Here is a 20,368-nt window from a genome sequence, read left to right as displayed (position 1 = left end):
TCCAGTTGGAGAGTGGTCCCCTTCCTGCTACCCTGAGCATCCTGAGGGGCTGTCTCCACGCTGGGCTGGGTCCCTGAGTGGGCACACTATGGGAGGGGGAGCCCCCAACATGTGAGCAAAAGTGCAGCGCCTTCGGCAGGTGGTGTGGACAGAGCTCTGGTCCAGCCTCTGTGCCCACACACCCAGGGCCCTGGGCATCTCCTTAGGGTCCTCTGAGGTATACGTCCTGCTCCAACAGACTCTCCAAGGGGGCGACAGCAGGTGCCTAAACACTAAACCTAAAAAAAGGGCTGCCCTGCTGCTCAAGTGTCCTCAACACGAACACCACGCTTTTCCCAGAGGCCCCCATCATGTGAAGTCTTTGGGCCTTAAAGCCCACCCTACTGGAAAAGAGGGTAAGACACAGTCTCCCATCAGACACAGTCCCCCCGTCAGACACAGTCCCCCCATCAGAAACAGTCCCCCCATCAGACAGTCCCCTCATCACACACAGTACCCCATCACACACAGTACCCCGTCACACACAGTCCTCCCCATCAAAAACAGTCCCCCTGTCACACACAGTCCCCCCATTACACACAGTACCCCCATCAGACACAGTCCTCCCCATCACATACAGTCCCCCCATCACACACAGTCCCCCCGTCACACACAGTCCCGCCATCAGACACAGTCCCGCCATCAGACACAGTCCTCCCCATCACACACAGTCCCCACATCACACATAGTCCCCCCATCAGACACAGTCCCCCCATCAGACAGTCCCCCCATCACACACAGTCCCCCCATCAGACACAGTCCCCCCATCAGACAGTCCCCTCATCACACACAGTCCCCCCATCAGACACAGTCCCCCCATCAGACAGTCCCCCCATCACACACAGTCCCCCATCACACACAGTCCCCTCATCAGACACTATCCACCCCCATCACACACAGTCCCCCGTAACACACAGTCCTCCCCATCACACACAGTCCCCCGTCACACACAGTCCCCCGTCACACACAGTCCCCCCATCACACACAGTCCCCCGTCACACACAGTCCCCCGTCACACACAGTCCCGTCACACACAGTCCCCCCATCACACACAGTCCCCCATCACACACAGTCCCCCCATCACACACAGTCCCCCCGTCACACACAGTCCCCCCTTCACACACAGTCCCCCGTCACACACAGTCCCGTCACACACAGTCCCCCCATCACACACAGTCCCCCGTCACACACAGTCCCCCCGTCACACACAGTCCCCCCGTCACACACAGTCCCGTCACACACAGTCCTCCCCGTCACACACAGTCCCCCGTCACACACAGTCCCCCCGTCACACACAGTCCCCCGTCACACACAGTCCCCCCGTCACACACAGTCCCCCCGTCACACACAGTCCCGTCACACACAGTCCTCCCCGTCACACACAGTCCCCCGTCACACACAGTCCCCCCGTCACACACAGTCCCCCATCACACACAGTCCCCCCATCACACACAGTCCCCCGTCACACACAGTCCCGTCACACACAGTCCCCCGTCACACACAGTCCCATCACACACAGTCCTCCCCGTCACACACAGTCCTCCCCGTCACACACAGTCCCCCCATCACACACAGTCCCCCCGTCACACACAGTCCCCCGTCACACACAGTCCCGTCACACACAGTCCCCCCGTCACACACAGTCCCCCGTCACACACAGTCCCGTCACACACAGTCCCGTCACACACAGTCCCCCGTCACACACAGTCCTCCCCGTCACACACAGTCCCCCCATTACACACAGTACCCCCATCAGACACAGTCCTCCCCATCACACACAGTCCCCTCGTCACACACAGTCCCGCCATCAGACACAGTCCTCCCCATCACACACAGTCCCCCCATCACACATAGTCCCCCCATCAGACAGTCCCCCCATCACACACAGTCCCCCCATCAGACACAGTCCCCCCATCAGACAGTCCCCCCATCACACACAGTCCCCCCATCAGACACAGTCCCCCCATCAGACAGTCCCCTCATCACACACAGTCCCCCCATCAGACACAGTGCCCCCATCAGACAGTCCCCCCATCACACACAGTCCCCCATCACACACAGTCCCCTCATCAGACACTATCCACCCCCATCACACACAGTCCCCCATAACACACAGTCCTCCCCATCACACACAGTCCCCCGTCACACACAGTCCCGTCACACACAGTCCCCCCATCACACACAGTCCCCCCGTCACACACAGTCCCCCGTCACACACAGTCCCCCGTCACACACAGTCCCGTCACACACAGTCCCCCCATCACACACAGTCCCCCGTCACACACAGTCCCCCCGTCACACACAGTCCCCCGTCACACACAGTCCCGTCACACACAGTCCTCCCCGTCACACACAGTCCCCCGTCACACACAGTCCCCCCGTCACACACAGTCCCCCGTCACAGACAGTCCCCCCGTCACACACAGTCCCGTCACACACAGTCCCCCGTCACACACAGTCCTCCCCATCACACACAGTCCCGTCACACACAGTCCCCCCGTCACACACAGTCCCCCCGTCACACACAGTCCCCCGTCACACACAGTCCCCCCGTCACACACAGTCCCGTCACACACAGTCCTCCCCGTCACACACAGTCCCCCGTCACACACAGTCCCCCCATCAGGTGGAGCACGTCATAGAGTTAGGATCATCCTGTGTACAGAGGCTTCTCTCAGTAGCTTGTATGCAGGTTTCCTCCGTGTCCTCTCACAGCTTGATAGCTCATCCCTTCCTGCTTCAGACATTCCATCGTCTGAAGGGAGCAGCGTGCATCTATCCGAGCGCCGACGTTTGATCTCCCTCTGAGTTCCTGGCCGTACACTTCCCTTCTGTCTGCCTGCACTGGCATTGCCCCACACCGTGCCAAGCGGACAGCGGGCTTCTCCTAGTGTTTCCGTTTCAGGGGGCGTTTTCATCAGAGGCCTCTGTCTGCTGAGAGTTTTTATAGACACCTTTAATCTGCATGAGGACGTTCCTTCTCTTCCTAGTTTGCTGGGTTGTATCTTCAGTTGTAACTAGAATTAGTCCTCACAAGTTATCGCAGTTACACGGGACACTGCGTCCCGGGAGAGGGTCGGGTGGCTTTCCTCCTGTACTGCAGAGTGAGCAGGGCAGACGCGCCTTCCGTGATCAGCCGGCCTTGCCTTCTGGGACAGACCCTCCTGTGGCCTCTGGGGTTCCCCACGGCCCCCGTCTTCTTTGCGAGGCCACGTCCTCGGGGCCTGTGGCTCGGGTCTCCCGTCTTTCCATCTGTCCGTCCAGCTCCCTGAGGAGCGGCTGCTGCCCTTTGCCCCTTGACTCTCGAGTGGCCTTGCAGGTGCGGCCACCTGGGCGCCTGCTCCCCTGGGTGTGGACTGACGATCCGGAGTCTGACCCCGAGATCCTGGCTAAGGGCCGGATGGTCCTCCCACCTGAACTGGGGTGGGGGCACCCCAGGAGGACCCTCCCCGTTGGCGGGTCTCATGTCCACCCTCCCTGGGCTCTGGGCCACGGCCCCTGATGGGAAAGAACCAGGTCTGCAGCTTCTCGGGGGGCTAGCCAGGTGACAGCCCCACACCTGTGCAGCAGAACTTGCAACGCAAGATGCGCTGGGCCCGCAGGCTCAGGCTGGGACAGGGGGGTGGAGGTGGGGTGGGTTGGGGGGGAGGTGCTGTGGAGGCTGGGGGGCTGCGGTGAGGGGGAGGGCATGGGGAGCGGGAGCCCTGCTGGCAGGGCAGAGGGTGAGGGAGAGGCCCAGCAGGCAGGCAGCCAGGGGGCGCTGGTGGCCATGGGCAGCTCAGAGCTGGTCCCCAGGCCCTGGCCTCAGAAGCGGCTTCCTTTGCCCAGCCCAGAGTAGGCAGCGGTGACCTTTCCCGGACAGCCGGCCCTCCTTGGCCCTAACCTGGGACCTGGCCTGAGGGCACCGACTCTTCCAGCTTGAGAGTGACCTGGACCCCCGCCGCCCCGGGCAGCACTGGGCTGAGCAGGCGCCCACTCCGGGACCCCACGCCCCGCTCTGCAGCAGGGGGTGGAGAAGCTTTGGGGCTCGGGCCTGGGTGGGACTCGCCAGGGGCAGGACAGGGCAGAGGGAAGACGGGGAGGCAAAGGCCGGGACTACGTTGGGCCTCAGCAGAGGCCAGAGGCCAGACAGTGGGCCATGGATGGGGGGGCGCCCCCCAGCCGGGTCAGTACCGCAAGCCTCCCTGCTCACACAGACCAGGGGCCCACTGTGGCGGGAACGCGAGTCCGGGCTCCCTGAGCTGAGCTGGAAGCCCCCCAGCGGGCACTGCGGGAAGCCCCCCTGCCTGGGCAGTAGGCCAGCCCTAGGGAGGGGCCGCAGGGCCATGCTCCGCGCCGCACGCAGCCTCTCCACAGCCCTTCCCTGTCCCCCCAGGCCAGGACCCGCGCCTGTTCCTGCAGACCCTGCAGACACTGTGGTCTACTCGGGAGCTGCGACAGGTGAGCTGCCTCATCGAATGTTCTGGGGGTCGCGTGGGGTTGGGGCCGGGAGACAAGGCCTGTTGGACGCACGGAGCAGGAGGAGAAGGCAGTACCCACCACCAGCCTCCAGGCAGCAGGGGGCACCTGGCGGGCCTCGCGCTTTGCCTCCTCTGCCTGAAGGCTCAGAGGACAGCTGTGTGTGTGGTCTGGCAGGCAGGCAGCCAGGGTCTTCCACGGCTCTGGGCCCCGCACACCGGGTCCCACAGAGGCCCTGCAGGATGGCAGCTCTGCGTCAGCCCCCAGGTGGCACCGGTCTTGGCCCTCGGCCGCTCCTCCCTGCACCGAGCTCCCTCGAGGCCCCAAGGAGTGAGGCTGCCCTGGTCCCCGGGGGGCGCGGGAGCCACGCGTGGCTGGGGGGTGCCCATCCTCTCGGGCCAGCCTGGCCTCCCTACCCCCACCGCCCCCGCCCCCGTGACCCCAGGGCTGGTGAGCTCCAGGAAGGCCACGGGCCTTCAGGGGAGGCCTGTCTGTGAGCCAGAGAGGTTCACGGGGCTTCCCAGGGCACAAGGCAGCCTTCTGTCTGGACAATCCCCTGCGGGTCCAAGCTGCGTGGCCTCGGGCAGTTATCTGCCTGCCGCCTCCCCCGACCCGCATAGGCCTGTGAACAGCCGGCTCCGGTTGTTAGCTGGAGAAATACAGTGCTTCTGCAAAAGCCAGAAGTTTCTTGATTTCCCGATTCCGTGCCTGTGGCTTTGAGGGCAACTCAGGAAGCTGGGCCTCAGGGCTGTGAGGCCTTCCCGCCGCCGAGATGCGCCTGCCTGTTGTGGGGGGAGATTGCGTTTCCTGTGGGGTGGAGCTGAAGCAGCTTGGGGGAGCCGCCTGTCTGTTCCCTGAGGCCGGGCGCCGAAGGGCTCCGCCTGGACTGGGCTGGGGGCTGGGAATGTGCGGTGAAACCCAGGTCTCCCTGGGGCGACTCGGGCAGAGTTTCCACTTCCGGACCTGTTTCCCAGGGGAGTGCCCGCTTCCTGTGCGTCAGCACGGCTTGGGCCCAGGCCCCTCCGGTTCCGTGACCCCGAGGGCAGCACGGTCCCTGCCCCCGCCCCTCTCCAGGACTGACCTCAAGCAGTGGGCCCAGGAGACTGTCGCCCATGCCGCCTCTCCCTCCCCACCTCCGCCTGAGCTTGTTGTCTTCATTTGATGTCTCGGCTTCCGTCGTCCTTCCTGCTGTCTGATTTTCACTGTGTCTCCTTGACCAGCGTGTTCTTCATTTCCAGAGAGACACGGGGTCGTGTGTTGATATCCGTCAGCCTGCGTTCCTGGCTGGGAAGGCACCTGGTCTGTGCTCTGGCTTCTGTGGGGGCCAGGCTTGTTCTGTGGTTAGGGTTAGGGTTACTCCGAGTCCCCTGTTCGGGGCTGGTGTCCCACCAGGAGAGCACGCACGTCCTGGGCCCCTGCTCACGGCCAGCGCACGCTGCCCAGTGTTGTGAGACATGCATGAGGCCTGAGGCCCAGCAGCGAGGCGGGGTTGGGGTCCCTGCAGGGCCTCGAGGGATGGGGCGGATGCCTGGGCTGGGCTGGGAGGGCGTGGGGGACGCTGAGCCCCAGGGGGTTCAGACAAGCAGGGGGCCCTGGAGGCCAGCACAGCCCAGGGCAGGGGCCTCAGGATGCGAGGGGGTCGCAGGGCTGACCCTGCAGGACTCCTGGGAGCTTTGCCCTGTGGGGAAAGAACTGGGACGCAGCAGGGTCTGTGGTCTAACCTTTCAGAGGGGATCAGCCAGCACTAGAGGAACAGGCAAAGGAGGGGCAGCGCTGAGGCCTGGGGGCGGGAGGGGGCCAGGCGGGGGGCCTAAGAGCCCCCCAGGGGGGAACCGGGGTGGGGACAGGCAGGGGAGGGCGGTGCTCCCCACGCGGGGCCCAGGCCTGCACCCTGGGGACTACTGGGAACGCTCACTCCTGGGCACACGAGCCCCGCGGGGCAGGAGCCCGGCTGTGCTGACAGGCCCTCTGGGCTCTGGCCCAAGCCCACTGCAGTCAGGGGCCGTGCCTTCACTCCTGAGTGTGGGCAGGAAGGAGGGGCTGTGCCCAGGTCCCAGCTGGGTGGGGGTCAGGAAGGGGAGGGGGGCCAGAAGGCGGGAAGGAGGGAGGGAGGGGTCAGCCGGAGCCTCAGAGCCGGGCCTGAAGGGCTGTCGGCATGGACGCTGCGCCCAGCATGCCCGGGAGCGGGGCGAGGGGCCATACGTGAGCCCGGGCCACGGGGCCGCGTGGCTGGGGACGCCGGGCCCGGTGTGTGCGATCCCCCGACGGCCGCAGCCTCAGCTTAGGGCCACTGTGTCTTATCCTTCACTTAGGGCTGATTGCTCTTCTCTCTCATAGTTTCAGACGTGTTTGTTTTCTGTCTTCATTCCCAAGCTGGTATCTTGTCGTCCTTTGCTCTTGGAGCTTTGATCGCCCCACGGTGGTCGTCTCGCCCCGTGGGTGCTCCTCGTGAGTCCGGCGGTTTTCACGGGAGCTCATCTCAGTGCAGCTCTCCTTTCTGGTGGCCGAGGGCCAGGCCCAGAGGCGTCCCCAGGACTGACCCCCTGAGCACAGGTGCAAACACCCTGGGGGCCCCTGCCCTGTGTGTCGGTACCCAAGGCAGGCTGGGGTCTCCCCTGTGCTCACTGTGCCTGGTGCCCCGCAGACCTGTCCCTTCCTGGGGTCTTTACAGACAGAGCATTCACCTGATGCTCGAGGGAGAGTCCGTGTTTCGTTCTCGAGAGCCCTGCTGAGTAGCCAGAGAATAGCGGTTTAAAGTCACAAAGACGTGAGTGGATGTCGCTCCAGGAGCATCCTGGGGAGCCAACCCGGGGCAGGGCCACGGCCATGCCCCTGCTGAGACCTGCCACCCGACGGTGGGCCCTGAGCCCCGGGCTGAGCACAGCAGAGGTGTTTGTGAGGGAAAGGCTCACACAGACAGGAAGCGGGTGACGCCAGGGGCCTTGGGCTGAAAGAACGCTTTCCCAGGTCAGAGGGTTAGGGGCCCAGGTGAGAGCATCAGAGGGCAGAGGGGCCCAGGTGAGAGCGTCAGAGGGCAGAGGGGCCCAGGTGAGAGCGTCAGAGGGCAGCGGGGCCCCTGGCCTCGCTGATGACCACGTCTCGCTGCTCAGTCACGTGGGGGGGGAACTGAGATGCGGCCCTTTGTCAGCAGGGCCCTGGGGAGCTCAAGGGGCTTCAGGGAGGTCTGTGCTCTCTGGGCCACACCAGAGCAGATCCGGGCATCCATGATTGCACCGCGGGAGCCGGACCTGCAGACCCCACAAGGGCTCAGCTGGGCCTGCAGACCCCCAGGGCGCAGCTCCTGTCTCGGCACCTGGCCGGGTGACGGCTATGTCCATGATGGTCTCAGGGAAGGTGGGGGGGACTGCCCACTCCTTGGGGGTCTTGGAGAAGGTGGGGGGGGACTGCCCGCTCCTTAGGGGTCTCAGGGAAGGTGTGGGGGTCTGCCCGCTCCTCGGGGGTCTTGGGGAAGGTGTGGGGGTCTGCCCACTCCTCGGGGGTCTTGGGGAAGGTGTGGGGGTCTGCCCGCTCCTCAGGGGTCTCGGAGAAGGTGCGGGGGGACTGCCTGCTCCTCCGGGGTCTCAGGGAAGGTGGGGGGAATGCCCACTCCTCAGGGGTCTCGGGGAAGTTTGGGGGGGACTGCCCGCTCCTTAGTGGTCTTGGGGAAGGTGCCCAGCCGTTTCCGCTTCGGGTGTGAAGCAGTGTCTCTCCCCGACCCCTTCTCTGCGTGCTTTAGGTCGAGGGCCCCATGTCTAGCAGCAGCAGGACGGGGCCCTGGAAGCTGCTGCTCTGCAGGGCTTTTTGGGGGAGGGTGAGTGAGCTGACCCCAGCTGTCGAGGGCAGAGCCCTGGGCCGGCCAGGGAGCAGGACCTGACCTCCGGAGGACATGCCACCTCCCGTGCCCTTCCCAGGCCTCTGTGAGTCGGCACGGGAGAGTCCGTCCAGGGGAGACCGGACACCTCAGAGGGAAGAGCTGGCCCTGCGCTCTGCCCGTCTCTGGGAGGGGGGCTCCGCGGGCTCACAGGGTCCTCGAGGCAGCCCTCCCCCTGGCGACGCTCCCCACTCAGCGCCCTGACACCCCGGTCCCAGGACAGGGGCTTCCTGGGAAAAGCCTTTCTTCTTTGGGGCCTTGAGCGGGGGTTCTCTTCCTCCAGCCCCTGCCCTGGCCCATGGCTGCCTGCACAGCCTCTGTGGGGCTGGAGATGAGGGGCTGGCCGTGCCCAGGGCCCCGCTGGTCACGTGAAGGACACTGTGACGCTCGCTGCCCCTTGGACGTGGTGGTGGAGACACACCTGCTCTTGTTCCGGTTGCTCAGCTCTCACGTGTCTCTAGAAAAGCAAACAAAAGGCACTTTTCAGTTTGGGTTTTTCTTCCTTTTTTCTGTTTCCTGTCGTTTGTTCGGCCCACTGCCACGTCCCATGCATGCCACGCGGGCGGTCAGGGTGCAGAGGGCTGCCACCCAGCTTCTGGCCCGGGGATCAAGCCTGGCCTTTGCGGGACCATCCGCCTGGCCGGCCCCTGTGCCCAGCCCCGGGGCAGCTGGCAGGGAAGGCGGGGCAGCTCCGTTCTGGTGGGAGGGCTGACGGTGAGGACTCACCACAGTGGGGCCTTGCGTCTCCACAGCTCCGGGAGGAAGCCTGGAAACAGTTCGCCACCCTGGACAACCCGCTCACCACTCTCCTGGACATGCTGGACGCCAGTCGGGGCTGTGGGGGACGGGGCCCCTCGCTGGAGGCCTGGGTGGCCCGCGAGCTGGAGCGCTGGCTACAGGCACAGCCACACCCGGGGCCCGCCCAGGTGAGCCCCACCCTCGGCCCATGGCCTATTCCCAAGTCGCACCCCTTCTCACCCCGTCCAGCCCTCCACATGGGGCCCCACACCCACCTGACCCTGCTCCGGCAGCCCACTGGGGGTCACCGACGGTGGGTGGGGCTCTGGGCCTCTGACAGGCACGTGCCAGGCGGCCTTGACTCCCTTGTCTGTGCCCCTGCCCACCCGCAAAGTCCACCCACCAGCCTGAGGCTGCAGGCACTGGCTGCCCTGCACCAGGCCCACCCAGGCCTCAAGACCCCGGCCACAGCTGCTGCCTCCACTGAGGTCGGGTCTGGGGCTTCTAGGGCGGCCGAGCACTGAAGCCGCTGCAGGCCCGTGCGGTCCGGCTCCTCACCGAGGGCCCCCCCAGCCTTGTGGAGCCGCTGGTCAGCATCTTCCAGCTGCAGGACGCAGACCGGAGCCCCGTGCTGGCTCACATTCACCGGCTGCACCAGGAGGGCAAGTTCAAAGAGGTGAGTGAGCCCTTCCCTGTGGCTCTGGGCCTCTCTTCCACGGGCCGGGCCTCCACATGGGTCAGCGGGCGGGGTGAGAGCCAGCTGGGTGCGAGACGCCCACTCTGGAAGTGTCCCCTCCACCATGGGGGCTGTGTAGGGGCTGCAGGTCTGGGGTGCAAGGGACCAGCCACCCCGGGACCAGCCCAGGTTCATGCCTGGCGTGAGGGTCCTGGGCGCCCCTCACACTGACCATCTGAGAGGTCTGGGCACAGCCCCCCACATCCTGCCTGGTCTACAGTACCTGCCAGGGTCCTTCCTTCCCAGGTATGGGCAGGGGCAGGGGGCGGGGATGGGAGATGCTCGCCACAGCCTCTGCCCACCCAGGCCACACCAGGGCCCAGGCCAGACCCTGGGCCTGCTCTCTCCTCCTGCCCCTGCCCAGACTTACTCCTGCTCACCCGGCCCCTGTTGGCACAGCCTGGAGGCAGGGAGCCCGCGGGCAGGAGCCGAGGCCTCTCTGCTTGAGGACAGGCCCTCCCTACAGCCACGGCCGTGGCCATGATGGGCTGGAGGACTGGCCACTTTGCTTCTGGGCCTCGGTGTGCAGGTGTCTATAGGGTGTCTGCCTTGGAGCCGGGGGCCTGCACTCTGGGTGGGGTCCACCCGTTCCTGTTTGCTGGGCCACTCTGGACTGGGTCGGGGGAGTGGTGGGGACCCTGTGAGGGACAGACTCCCTCAGGACCTGCCAGATCCCTGCTGTTACCATCCTGCCAGCCCCAGCCCCCCAACCCCGCCGGCGACCAGCCCTGGCACAACACGTGTCCTTTTCAGAGGATCGGGTGTGGGGTGTCATGCTGGTGTGGGCCCAGACTCTCAGCCGTGTCCATCGGGTCAGGAGCTCCCAGTGTGTGTGATGCACGTGGCTGGGAATGGAGGGCGGGTGTTTTGCTCCCCTGTAGGAGGTAGGGCTGGCTGCGTGCGGGGGTGGGGGCTTAGTAGCAGAGGCCTCTGGGAGGACTGGGGCGGGGGGAGGGGGGGGGCGGCTTTTGGAAGCTCGGTGCTTTTGCTGATTCCTCTGTGAGCAGAGCTGGTTCTCACTTAACCCAGAAGGTTCCGAGATGAAAAGGGAGCCCTGAGGTGTGCTCTCGGTGTCCCTGGGCCCCGCGGGTGCTCTGGCGGTGACTCACCGCGGGGTTGGTGGGCGGGGCGGCGGCAGGATGGGCGGCGCGGGGTGGGGGGCCGGGCGCCTGGCTGAGATCCACGCGGCTGCTGCACCTGAGGTGCGGGCGCCGGCTCAGAGGGGCCGTCTCCCCGGGAGATGAGGCCAGCGTCCAGGAGTCCAGAGCCCGCCCAGGGCTCGCCTCCGCCGCTGCCTTGTGGGGCCCAGAGACGACCCCACACACCGGGGGACGGTGCTGCCGGAGCCCAGGCGGTCCCAGGCCCACCCCGCGCCCCCATCCCCGACGGGTAGGCTCCTTGGAATGGAGGCGCGCGCCGGACGGCGGGCGGAGGACGCGCGGGCACAACGCGGCGGTGCGGGGCCGGCCTGGCGGCCGAGCCGCGGGAGAAGAGGCAGGCTGGTGTGTCGCGTCTCCTGTTACACTCCGGCCTTTCAAAGAGCGTCTGGGCGGCTGAATGCGCCTCCCTCGCGCTCCGAGGCAGGGCTGGCACACAAAGAGCGCTCTTGTCCGGCGCAGGCCCCTCGTGCGGAGAAAGGCCATTGTCCCGAGCGGGCCGGCCCGGCAGGCGGTGCACGCTCCAGTGCCCGCGCCGCGCCGCCGAGGGGCCGCCTTCAGGCCTGTCCGCTCGGATTAGCGGGGACTCACGGCTTCATGTGCTGCGATATTTCATGTCGAGGGCGGCGGCGGGCTCTGGCCGCGTGAATGCCCGCTTTTGTCTGCTGAGTTATTTTATTTATGTTTTTTAAACAGCTTATCAAGGTAAAAAGATAGCTTTGCTTTAAAAAAAAATAAAAGAAAGAAAAAAGAAAAGGTCCCTTGGCGGATAGCCCATGGCAAGCAGTGGAGGTGGGAGGCAGGTCGGCCCTGGGGTCTGGGACCCGGGTCTGGGCACCTGCCCCGGCCCCTGCTGGCCCGTCAGGGTCCGGCGTGCCTGCCCTTCCCTCTGTCACTGCCCCAGCCCCTCTGGTCTTAGTTACTTTTCAGCAAAGCTGCAGCTCTGGGGCCTGAGCTGGTTCCCACTGCCCCGCCCTGACCCCGCCCAGGGCAGCCCTCTTCTCAGCAGCCAGCTCTTGGCTTCCTGGGCAGAGGTCAGCAATGCCAGCAAGGTGCCGGGTGGCCCAGCCCTGGTCTCGTCCCCTACCCTCCTCCCACTGTGGCTGCCCAGCCTGGTCTGGGGCAAGTCCCAGGCCCCTGGGTCAGCAGGCGATTCCCCCACCCTCAGGGCCTGTGTGACAGTTGAGCCATGAGCAGCCTGGCCCAACAGAACCAAGGTGGGGCTTCCTGGAGGAGATGGTTCTGCTGCCAGCCCTACCCCCAGTGACCATGGTGGCTGGGCAGTGCCATCAGGGCACTCTCCCGTGTCTGTATAAGGCCACACGGCCCCCTCTTCGTCCTGTGCCCCCCACAGCCTCCAGGCCACAGACCCCCCCGGGGGGGGGGGCAGAGAGGACCCTTCTCAGCCAGTCCCTGGGGGAGTCCATGGCCTTCCAGCCCCTGTGCTCCAGCCACACCCTCATGTCCACGCAGGCCGCCTGGCCAAAAGAGGGCAGCCTGAGTGCACAGAGAGCTCTGGCGGGCCTGGTCAGGGGCTGGCTGCCGTGGAGGAAGCAGGCAGAAGAGAAGGGCACCCAGACCCTCTGGGGGCATCATCCTGTGCCCAGGGGTGTGCACCCCTCACAGGCGGGCCTAACCACACACCTGGGTGGGTGGCACCAGACTCTGAGCACTGCCTGCCCCGCTCCGTGGCCCCCACACTCTGCCCTGCCGGTGGGCACCTCGTACCAGGGCCCTGACTGCAGGCCAGTGTGTGAGCCGCCCAGGCCAGGTCGGCCCAGTGGGCCCCGGGCCTTGCTGTCTCCTGGGAGGGGAAGGGAGGGGAGAAGGGTCGCAGGAGAGAAAAGAGGGAGGGAAGGGGGGTGCGGCTGACAGAGAAGGGCCTGGGGTGCGCGGGCTCTGCAGGCTGCCCTCCCGCTGCTCTGAGGGGCAGTGCCTGGCCTGCCCTTGCCCCCACCGGACCAAGACCCCGGCCACCACCCCAGGCTGCCCCTCCAGTCTGAGGCCGGCTCTGGGGCTCAGAGGAGTTCTTGGATGGGGGGTAGCCTGCTGAGGAGCCGGACCCTTGGGTGATGGAGGCCAGCCGCCCGGGAGAGTGGTGAGGAGTCAGGGGCTCCCTTTGCTGCCTCCGCCGTCCTCTCCCGAGCCACTGCCTGGGGCCTGGCCTGGAGCGCAGGAGGCTCCCAGGCCCCCAGTCCTCCCACCCACGGCCCTTCTCCAACTGCTGCCTGGCCTGACTGAGCCCCGGTCCAGATGCTGGCCCTGCGGGAGCCTGGAAGCCGGGACGCTGGTGGCTGGGCTCGAACGGCCTGGGGTCTGAACGTGGGGTGCCCAGCGTGTGCACTCCGGCCTTCCTGGGCGGGTTGCAGAGCCCCCTCAACTTCCTGAGGGTCTCCTCCCCAGAAGAGGTCAGAGCATCCGGTGAGGCTGCAGGGACGCCTGGGGAAGGAGCCCACCCGCAGGCACCTGGCCCCGCCCCCAGCCCTGCACCCGCTCCTCCACCTGGGCCCGCCCCAGCCCCGCCCCCAGGCCTGCGTCCCCTTCCCTGGCTTACCACCTCCCCCATTTTGCCTTTCCCCCTCCCCCAAGCCCTGCACCCCTCTCCCCTGGCCCTGGGCCCCCCGGGGCCTGGCCCAGACTGAGTTCCTGGACTCCGGCCAGGCCGCGGGGCGCTGGGTCAGCGCCGCCCAGGGAGAGGCCCCCCAGCCCCGCGCCCCCGCCCCGTGATCCCGGCCTCCGCTGGAGCTGCCTTTCCCAGGCCGCTATTTTGGGCCTTTCTGTGAGTTGCGGGGGGCGGGGCCGGGCCGCCTGGCCAGTTATTTTTGCTCATAATGGGAGCGCGATGTATGGAAATTATTAATAGCAGCGCGGCCTGCGCTACGTGCAGGCGCTCAGGGCTGCCCAGTGTTTGCCGAGTCCGGGGAGGGTCGCGCGCCCAGGACAGGGCAGACTGCGCAGCGCGCACCCTGCCCCAACCGAGGGGCTGCCTGTGAGCCCTTGGCTTCAGTGCCTCTTGTTCTATGGATCCCAGGGCAGCTCTCTGCATGCCCCCGAGGCACCGACCACCCGGCCTGCTGCCCTGGACCTGGGGTCAGCACGCTCCATCCAACAGACTCTGAGTCGCTTTGGGGCGCACGCTGTGGCTTGTGGAAAGCACTCAAACTGGGTCCGGAGGAGCCCCGCAGGTCAGGGCTGCCATCCCTCAGGCGTCCAGAGCACACAGAGCCCCACCGGCCCTCCCCGGGGGTGCCTGGCACACTCCTGGGCCTGGGGAGTTGGGGGAGCTCCCAGAAGCAGTGGGGAGAGCAGTCCACACCCCATCAGGCTCCATGGGTGGGTGATGGGGGCCCTGCTCCTCCCTCCATCCTCCACCCTCTCATCAGCAACCCCTGACCCAGGCCCCCTGCCCAGCAAGCACCTCGAGGCCCCATCTATGTTGAACCCTAGCTGGGTGAGGGGGGACACGGGTTGTTCCAGCCACCCCACAGCACACATGGAGCCTGGCTTGGCACAGGGGCTTGTGGACTGGGATGCTTCCTGGTTCCAGGCCCCTCCACCTGAGGCCACGTGGCTGGAACTGAACAAGCCCGGTGGCTGTCCCTCCAGTGACCGGAGGCAACTGGGGGCTGTGGGGAAGGGTGGGAGCCTCCTGTGCACACTCCTCTGCGCAGAAGCACTGCTTGTCCCCCTGGGCCCCGTATAATTCAGGCCCTCTGTGCTTCCCAGGCCATCGTGCTGGGCACGAAGCTGCAGCTGCAGGCAGATCTCGACGTTGAGAAGGTGAGAGTCTTTCTCACGTAGATCAGATCATGTCCAGGCCCCCAAAAGCATGGTTTAGGGAGGGTCCCCACCACTGAGCTGTGGGCTTTGTTCACACAGGTGGAGCTCAGGTGCTGGAGGGCAGGAGCCGCATGTGACCACCTGGTTATGTGAGGAGGGGCAGGGGGGCCGTGAGTGCCCGTGAGCTGTCAGCGGGCGCTGGTATGGCATGCTCACAAAGTGGCCGGTCACGGGGGCATACCACGCCGCCTTCTGCTCTGGGGTGGCCTGAAGGGTTCTCAGGAGTGGGAGCTCCCATGAGGACCGTGCACCTGGAGCCTTGGCCTGGCAGATGGGCCCACGTCCCGTCTGGTCTCCAGACAGCTTGGCCTATGTGACCACATGGGGGAGGGGAGGGCAGGTGAGGAGACTTCTGTGGGGCCACTGGGAGGGGACCTTTTGAGATCTGGTTCTTTCAACGGGAGTGGCCAGTATCTCCCAAGGCCCAATACCATGGCCAGGTGCTCCCTTGGGGCCTCCCAGGGGCTTGGGCAGCTTAGGGGGTCTTGCGAGCATGCACCAGGCCATGTGCTGGTGCCATCTCGGCACGACAGGCATTTCTGGGCCACCAGGGCCGCGGCTGGTGGTTGATGTCCACCCTGCTCCTCCTCCCCAGCCCACAGCCCACCCACCGGCTCAGGGACAGCAGGGCCCCCCCAGGAGCCCCCAGGCCTGTTTGAGCCTCTAATCTTTCATGGTGGAGATGAGGGTGACCACAGAGCCCCCGAGGGATGGCCTAAGGAGCAGCAGGGCCTGTGTGTGCATGTGTGTGTGAGCCTGGGTGTGTGTGTACATGGGTGTGTGTGTGCATGGATGTGTGTGTGCACATGGGTGTGCGTGTGAGCATGGATGTCTGTGCATGGGTATCTGTGCACATGGATGTCTGTGTGTGCACATGGATGGGGGTGTGTGCATGCGTACTGGGGAGGGGGTGTACACACATGCATGTATGTGTGTGTGTGCACTGGGGGGGTGTGAATACACTTGGATGTGTGTGAGTGTGCATGTGTGTGTGCACTGGGGTGTGTGTGTACACACATGGATGTGTGTGTGTGTGTGTGTGTGCAGGGGTCCGGGCATGGGGCACAGCTAGGAGCAGGGGGTGGGCCTTCACGAGGCCTTCAAACACGCGGCTGGGCTCCTGAGCTCTCCAGAGGAGGCGAGTTGCACAGACTGGCCTCTGGGCCCTTTGGCACTGACGCCCTGGCCACTCCCTGTGCTGGGCTGGAAGTGAGTCTGGGTCTTGGCTGTGACAGAGCCGCGGCCTGAGGGGGTGTCTCCCCGCAGATGTGTGTGCCCCTGCTCCTGCAGGACAAGGTGGACCTCGCAGAGCGCTACGTGGACAGCTTGCCCCACCTCCAGCGGAGGCTGCTTGCCCTCATGGACTCCTGGTGTCAGCCCGGCTTTGACATCAGGGTCATTGCCAGGTGAGCTCCATGGGGCCCAGGGTAGGGGTGGGGCTCGACGGGCAGCAAGCCCATGGGGGAGCCGCCACACACTCAGCCCGCCCTCACCCACCTGCGTCCCAGCCAGTCAGCAAGGGCCCTGCTTCTGGAGCCAAGGGCCTGACTCTGGCAGCCATGGGCAGAGAGACTTAACTGCTCTGAGTCAAACAGAAATTATTCTCCCCGGGGGCCCTTTGCTTACACAGTCCTGAGGTCGCACCTCTTATCCAGGTGCTGGCTCCTTCATTCCTTCCTTCATCTAATTAATCTGTCTGGAGTGCCGGCAGTTACAGAGAAAAGGCTGCATGCCAACAGGGAGCCCACGTGTGTGTGTGTGTGTGTGTGTGTGTGTGCGTGCATGTGCGTGCGTGCACATGTATGTGTGTGCACACATATGAGTGTGTGCGCATGCACACACGTGTGCGCATGTGTGTCTGCGTGTGCACATGCCTGCATGTGCATGTGTCTCTGTGTGTGTGCATGTGTGTATCAGAGACACAGGGTGTCACCTATGCATGGGCATCTGAAAGAGGGCTTCCTTCCACCTCCCTGGGAGTGGGTGAGGGGAAGCAGTGCTGAGGCTGCCCAGGCTCCCTGGGCACCTGTCCGTCAGCAGGCGGCAGCATTGGTCCCACGTCTGGGTGCCCTGTCCTGGCACCACACAGCCCTGACCATCTCACTTGAGAGTCAGGCCTTGCACTCTGGTGGCAGGTCTCCCCGGGCCCTCCCTCTCCTGGAGCCATGGGCAAGCACTCCCATTTGTGGGTTTGTTTTCTCATCCATAAAATGGGGCTGATTCTGTCTCTAGGGGCTGCTTTGACTTCAGCTCCTATGGGATGGACAAAGCAGCAGGCCAGACACACGGCACGTGGCTGCCATTGCTCTCATTATGTGTCAGAAAGGAGAGAGAAACAGGTGGAGCAATAAGTGTGTGCAGATGGGGAGGGAGGGAGACACAGGCAGAAAGTGGGAGGATCCTCAGGGTTAGATTTAACTGGAGATATGGTGACTGCAGCCATGAAATTAAAAGACGCTTACTCCTTGGAAGGAAAGTTATGACCAACCTAGATAGCATATTCAAAAGCAGAGACATTACTTTGCCAACAAAGGTTCGTCTAGTCAAGGCTATGGTTTTTCCTATGGTCACGTATGGATGTGAGAATTGGACTGTGAAGAAGGCTGAGTGCTGAAGAATTGATGCTTTTGAACTGTGGTGTTGGAGGAGACTCTTGAGAGTCCCTTGGACTGCAAGGAGATCCAACCAGTCCATTCTGAAGGAGATCAGCCCTGGGATTTCTTTGGAAGGAATGATGCTAAAGCTGAAACTCCAGTACTTTGGCCACCTCATGCGAAGAGTTGACTCATTGGAAAAGACTCTGATGCTGGGAGGGATTGGGGGCAGGAGGAGAAGGGGACGACAGAGGATGAGATGGCTGGATGGCATCACTGACTCGATGGACGTGAGTCTGAGTGAACTCCTGGAGTTGGTGATGGACAGGGAGGCCTGGTGTGCTGCGATTCATGGGGTCGCAAAGAGTCGGACACAACTGAGCGACTGATCTGATCTGATCAGCTGAACTTAATGATTTTTTAAAAGATGTTCTCATTCTGTGCCCTGAAAGGGTTCAGAAGCAGTGACACCCTGTAGGAATGATCACATCCAGCAACGAAATCTTGGCTCCTAGAGACCATTCTCCACTAAAAGAAACAAGGGCTCTGTGGGGAATAGACTAAGAATGAAAACAGTAATAGAGTATAAAAGATGGTAACAGAGCACAATACCCTGGATTTGTAACATGCGTGAGTCTTGAGGCTCAGATGGCTTCACTAGTGAATTCCTTCAGACATTTAAGGAAGAGACCGTACCAGTCTTACAAAAATTCTTTCAGAGACTATAAAAAGAAAGAGCACATCCCACCGTGTTTTATGCAGAAAAATGGGGAGGAAAAGCTCTCCTTTACGCTGTTGTGCCAGCTAATACATGGAAAGGAATGATCAAGTTCGGAATAGCCATCTTGTAACTCCCAATAAGATAACTAATTTAGGCACAGATCATAAAGAGATGCTAAGAAGTGAAAGTGAAGTTGCTCAGTCATGTCTGACTCTTTGCAACCCCATGGACTGTAGCCTATCAGGCTCCTCGTCCATGGGATTTTCCAGGCAAGAGTGCTGGAGTGGATTGCCATTTCCTTCTCCAGGGGATCTTCCTGACCCAGGAATTGAACCCAGGTCTCCCGCATTGCAGGCAGACGCTTTACCATCTGAGCCACCAGGGAAGCCCATCCCAGATGCCAAGAAAGGAAGATACAAATACAGATCGCCCGTATTGGAAATGAAAAGGATAACATCACTACAGACTCTACAGACAGTAAATGATAAAAAATGTTTACAACAATGCAAGTATATTTAACAGCTTAGATGTAATAGACCAAATTCTTGCAAAGCATAGTTGACAAAACCAAAAAACAGAAAATTTGAGGAGTCCTGTGTAGCTGTTCAGTCACTCAGTCGTGTACAACTCTTTGCAGCACCATGGACTGCCACGTGCCAGGCTTCCCTGTCCTTCACCATCCAATTAAATAAATTGAATTGGTGGTTTAAAACTTCACCACAAAAAAACTTTAGGCTAAGATGGCTTCACTAGTGAATTCCTCCAAACATTTAAGGAAGAGAGCATATCAATCTTACAAAAAATTTTTTTCAGAGACTATAAAAAGAAAGAGCACATCCCAGCATGTTTTATCAGCTAGTTTAAGCCTTGGTACTAAAACTTGAAAAGGACATTAGGGGAAAGAAGTTACAGTCCAGTGCGTCTCATGAGCACAGGTGCAAAAATACTAAAAAAAATTATCAAATCAGTTGACATGTTAAAGTGTTAATCAAGAAAAATGAATATACAAGCTCAGAGTGTGAGATAATATTAGCAAACTCATATCTGATAAAGGACTGTTATCCAAAAATACAGAAAGTTCTCTTAAAACTCAGCAGTAAGAAAACAAACAACCTGATTTAAAAGATGAACCAAATCCCAAATAGACGCCTCACCAGAGAAGATACACAGATGATGCATAAGCCTGTGAGAAGATGCTGTACATCATATGTCATCAGGGCAAGACAAATTGAATCAGCACACACCCCTGTTAGAATGGACAGAAGCTGGCACCACGGCATCCCTATTAACGTGCACAGAAGCTGGCACCACGCACCCCTGCTAGCATGGACAGAAGCTGACACCACACACCCCTGTTAGAATGGACAGAAGCTGGCACCACGGCACCCCTATTAACGTGCACAGAAGCTGGCACCACGCACCCCTGCTAGCATGGACAGAAGCTGACACCACACACCCCTGTTAGAATGGACAGAAGCTGGCACCACGGCACCCCTATTAACGTGCACAGAAGCTGGCACCACGCACCCCTGCTAGCATGGACAGAAGCTGACACCACACACCCCTGTTAGAATGGACAGAAGCTGGCACCACGCACCCCTGCTAGCATGGACAGAAGCTGACACCACACACCCCTGTTAGAATGGACAGAAGCTGGCACCACGGCACCCCTATTAACGTGCACAGAAGCTGGCACCACGCACCCCTGCTAGCATGGACAGAAGCTGACGTCACCGAGTGTTGGTGAGGATGTGGAGCAACAGAAACTGTCATCACCGCAGGTGGGGATGCAGAACAGTGCGGCCACTTTGCAGGACAGCGTGGTGGTTTCTTACAAAAGTAATCACATTCTCACGTTAGGACAAGCCATCGTGTTCCTTGGTATTTACCCAAACGCACTGAAAACCCCTGTCCATACAAAAACTGCACTTGAGTGCTCATAGCAACACTGTTCATAGTTGTCAAAGCCTGGAGGGAACCAAGATGTCCTCCAGTAGCTGACATGTGGGTGTGCTAAGTCACTTTAGTCGTGTCCAACTCTTTGCAACCTAATGCCCATCAGGTGTGCATAAGATGTAGCCCACCAGACCCCTCTGTCCATGGGATTCTCCAGGCAAGAATACTGGAGTGGGTTGCCATGCCCTCCTCCAGGGGATCTATCCAGCCCTCCTCCAGTGGATCTATCCAACCCAGGGATCAAACCTGCATCTCTTA

The 20,368-nt window shown here is 62.3% G+C and overlaps 1 protein-coding gene across 5 annotated transcripts in view; it reads left to right on the top strand.

Annotated features, from left to right (window-relative positions):
* EXD3 (exonuclease 3'-5' domain containing 3) overlaps positions 1 to 20,368 on the top strand; it is a 75,161-nt gene that overhangs the window by 18,192 nt on the left and 36,601 nt on the right. For 4 of the 5 annotated variants that reach the window (XM_055541677.1, XM_055541675.1, XM_055541676.1 and 1 more), the window contains exons 4-8: positions 4,415 to 4,479; positions 9,121 to 9,294; positions 9,615 to 9,782; positions 14,726 to 14,779; positions 16,106 to 16,245. In XM_055541677.1, the coding sequence (XP_055397652.1) occupies positions 4,415 to 4,479; positions 9,121 to 9,294; positions 9,615 to 9,782; positions 14,726 to 14,779; positions 16,106 to 16,245 (601 nt within the window). The remainder of the gene's footprint in view (positions 1 to 4,414; positions 4,480 to 9,120; positions 9,295 to 9,614; positions 9,783 to 14,725; positions 14,780 to 16,105; positions 16,246 to 20,368) is intronic. The other variant, XM_055541678.1, reaches the window with a different exon arrangement.

This window comes from Bubalus kerabau, chromosome 11, assembly GCF_029407905.1.
Source record: "Bubalus kerabau isolate K-KA32 ecotype Philippines breed swamp buffalo chromosome 11, PCC_UOA_SB_1v2, whole genome shotgun sequence".
Classification (NCBI taxonomy): Eukaryota; Metazoa; Chordata; class Mammalia; order Artiodactyla; family Bovidae; genus Bubalus; species Bubalus kerabau.
The sequence above is the reverse complement of the archived record's forward strand: the minus strand, read 5'-3'. Positions and strand labels throughout refer to the sequence as shown.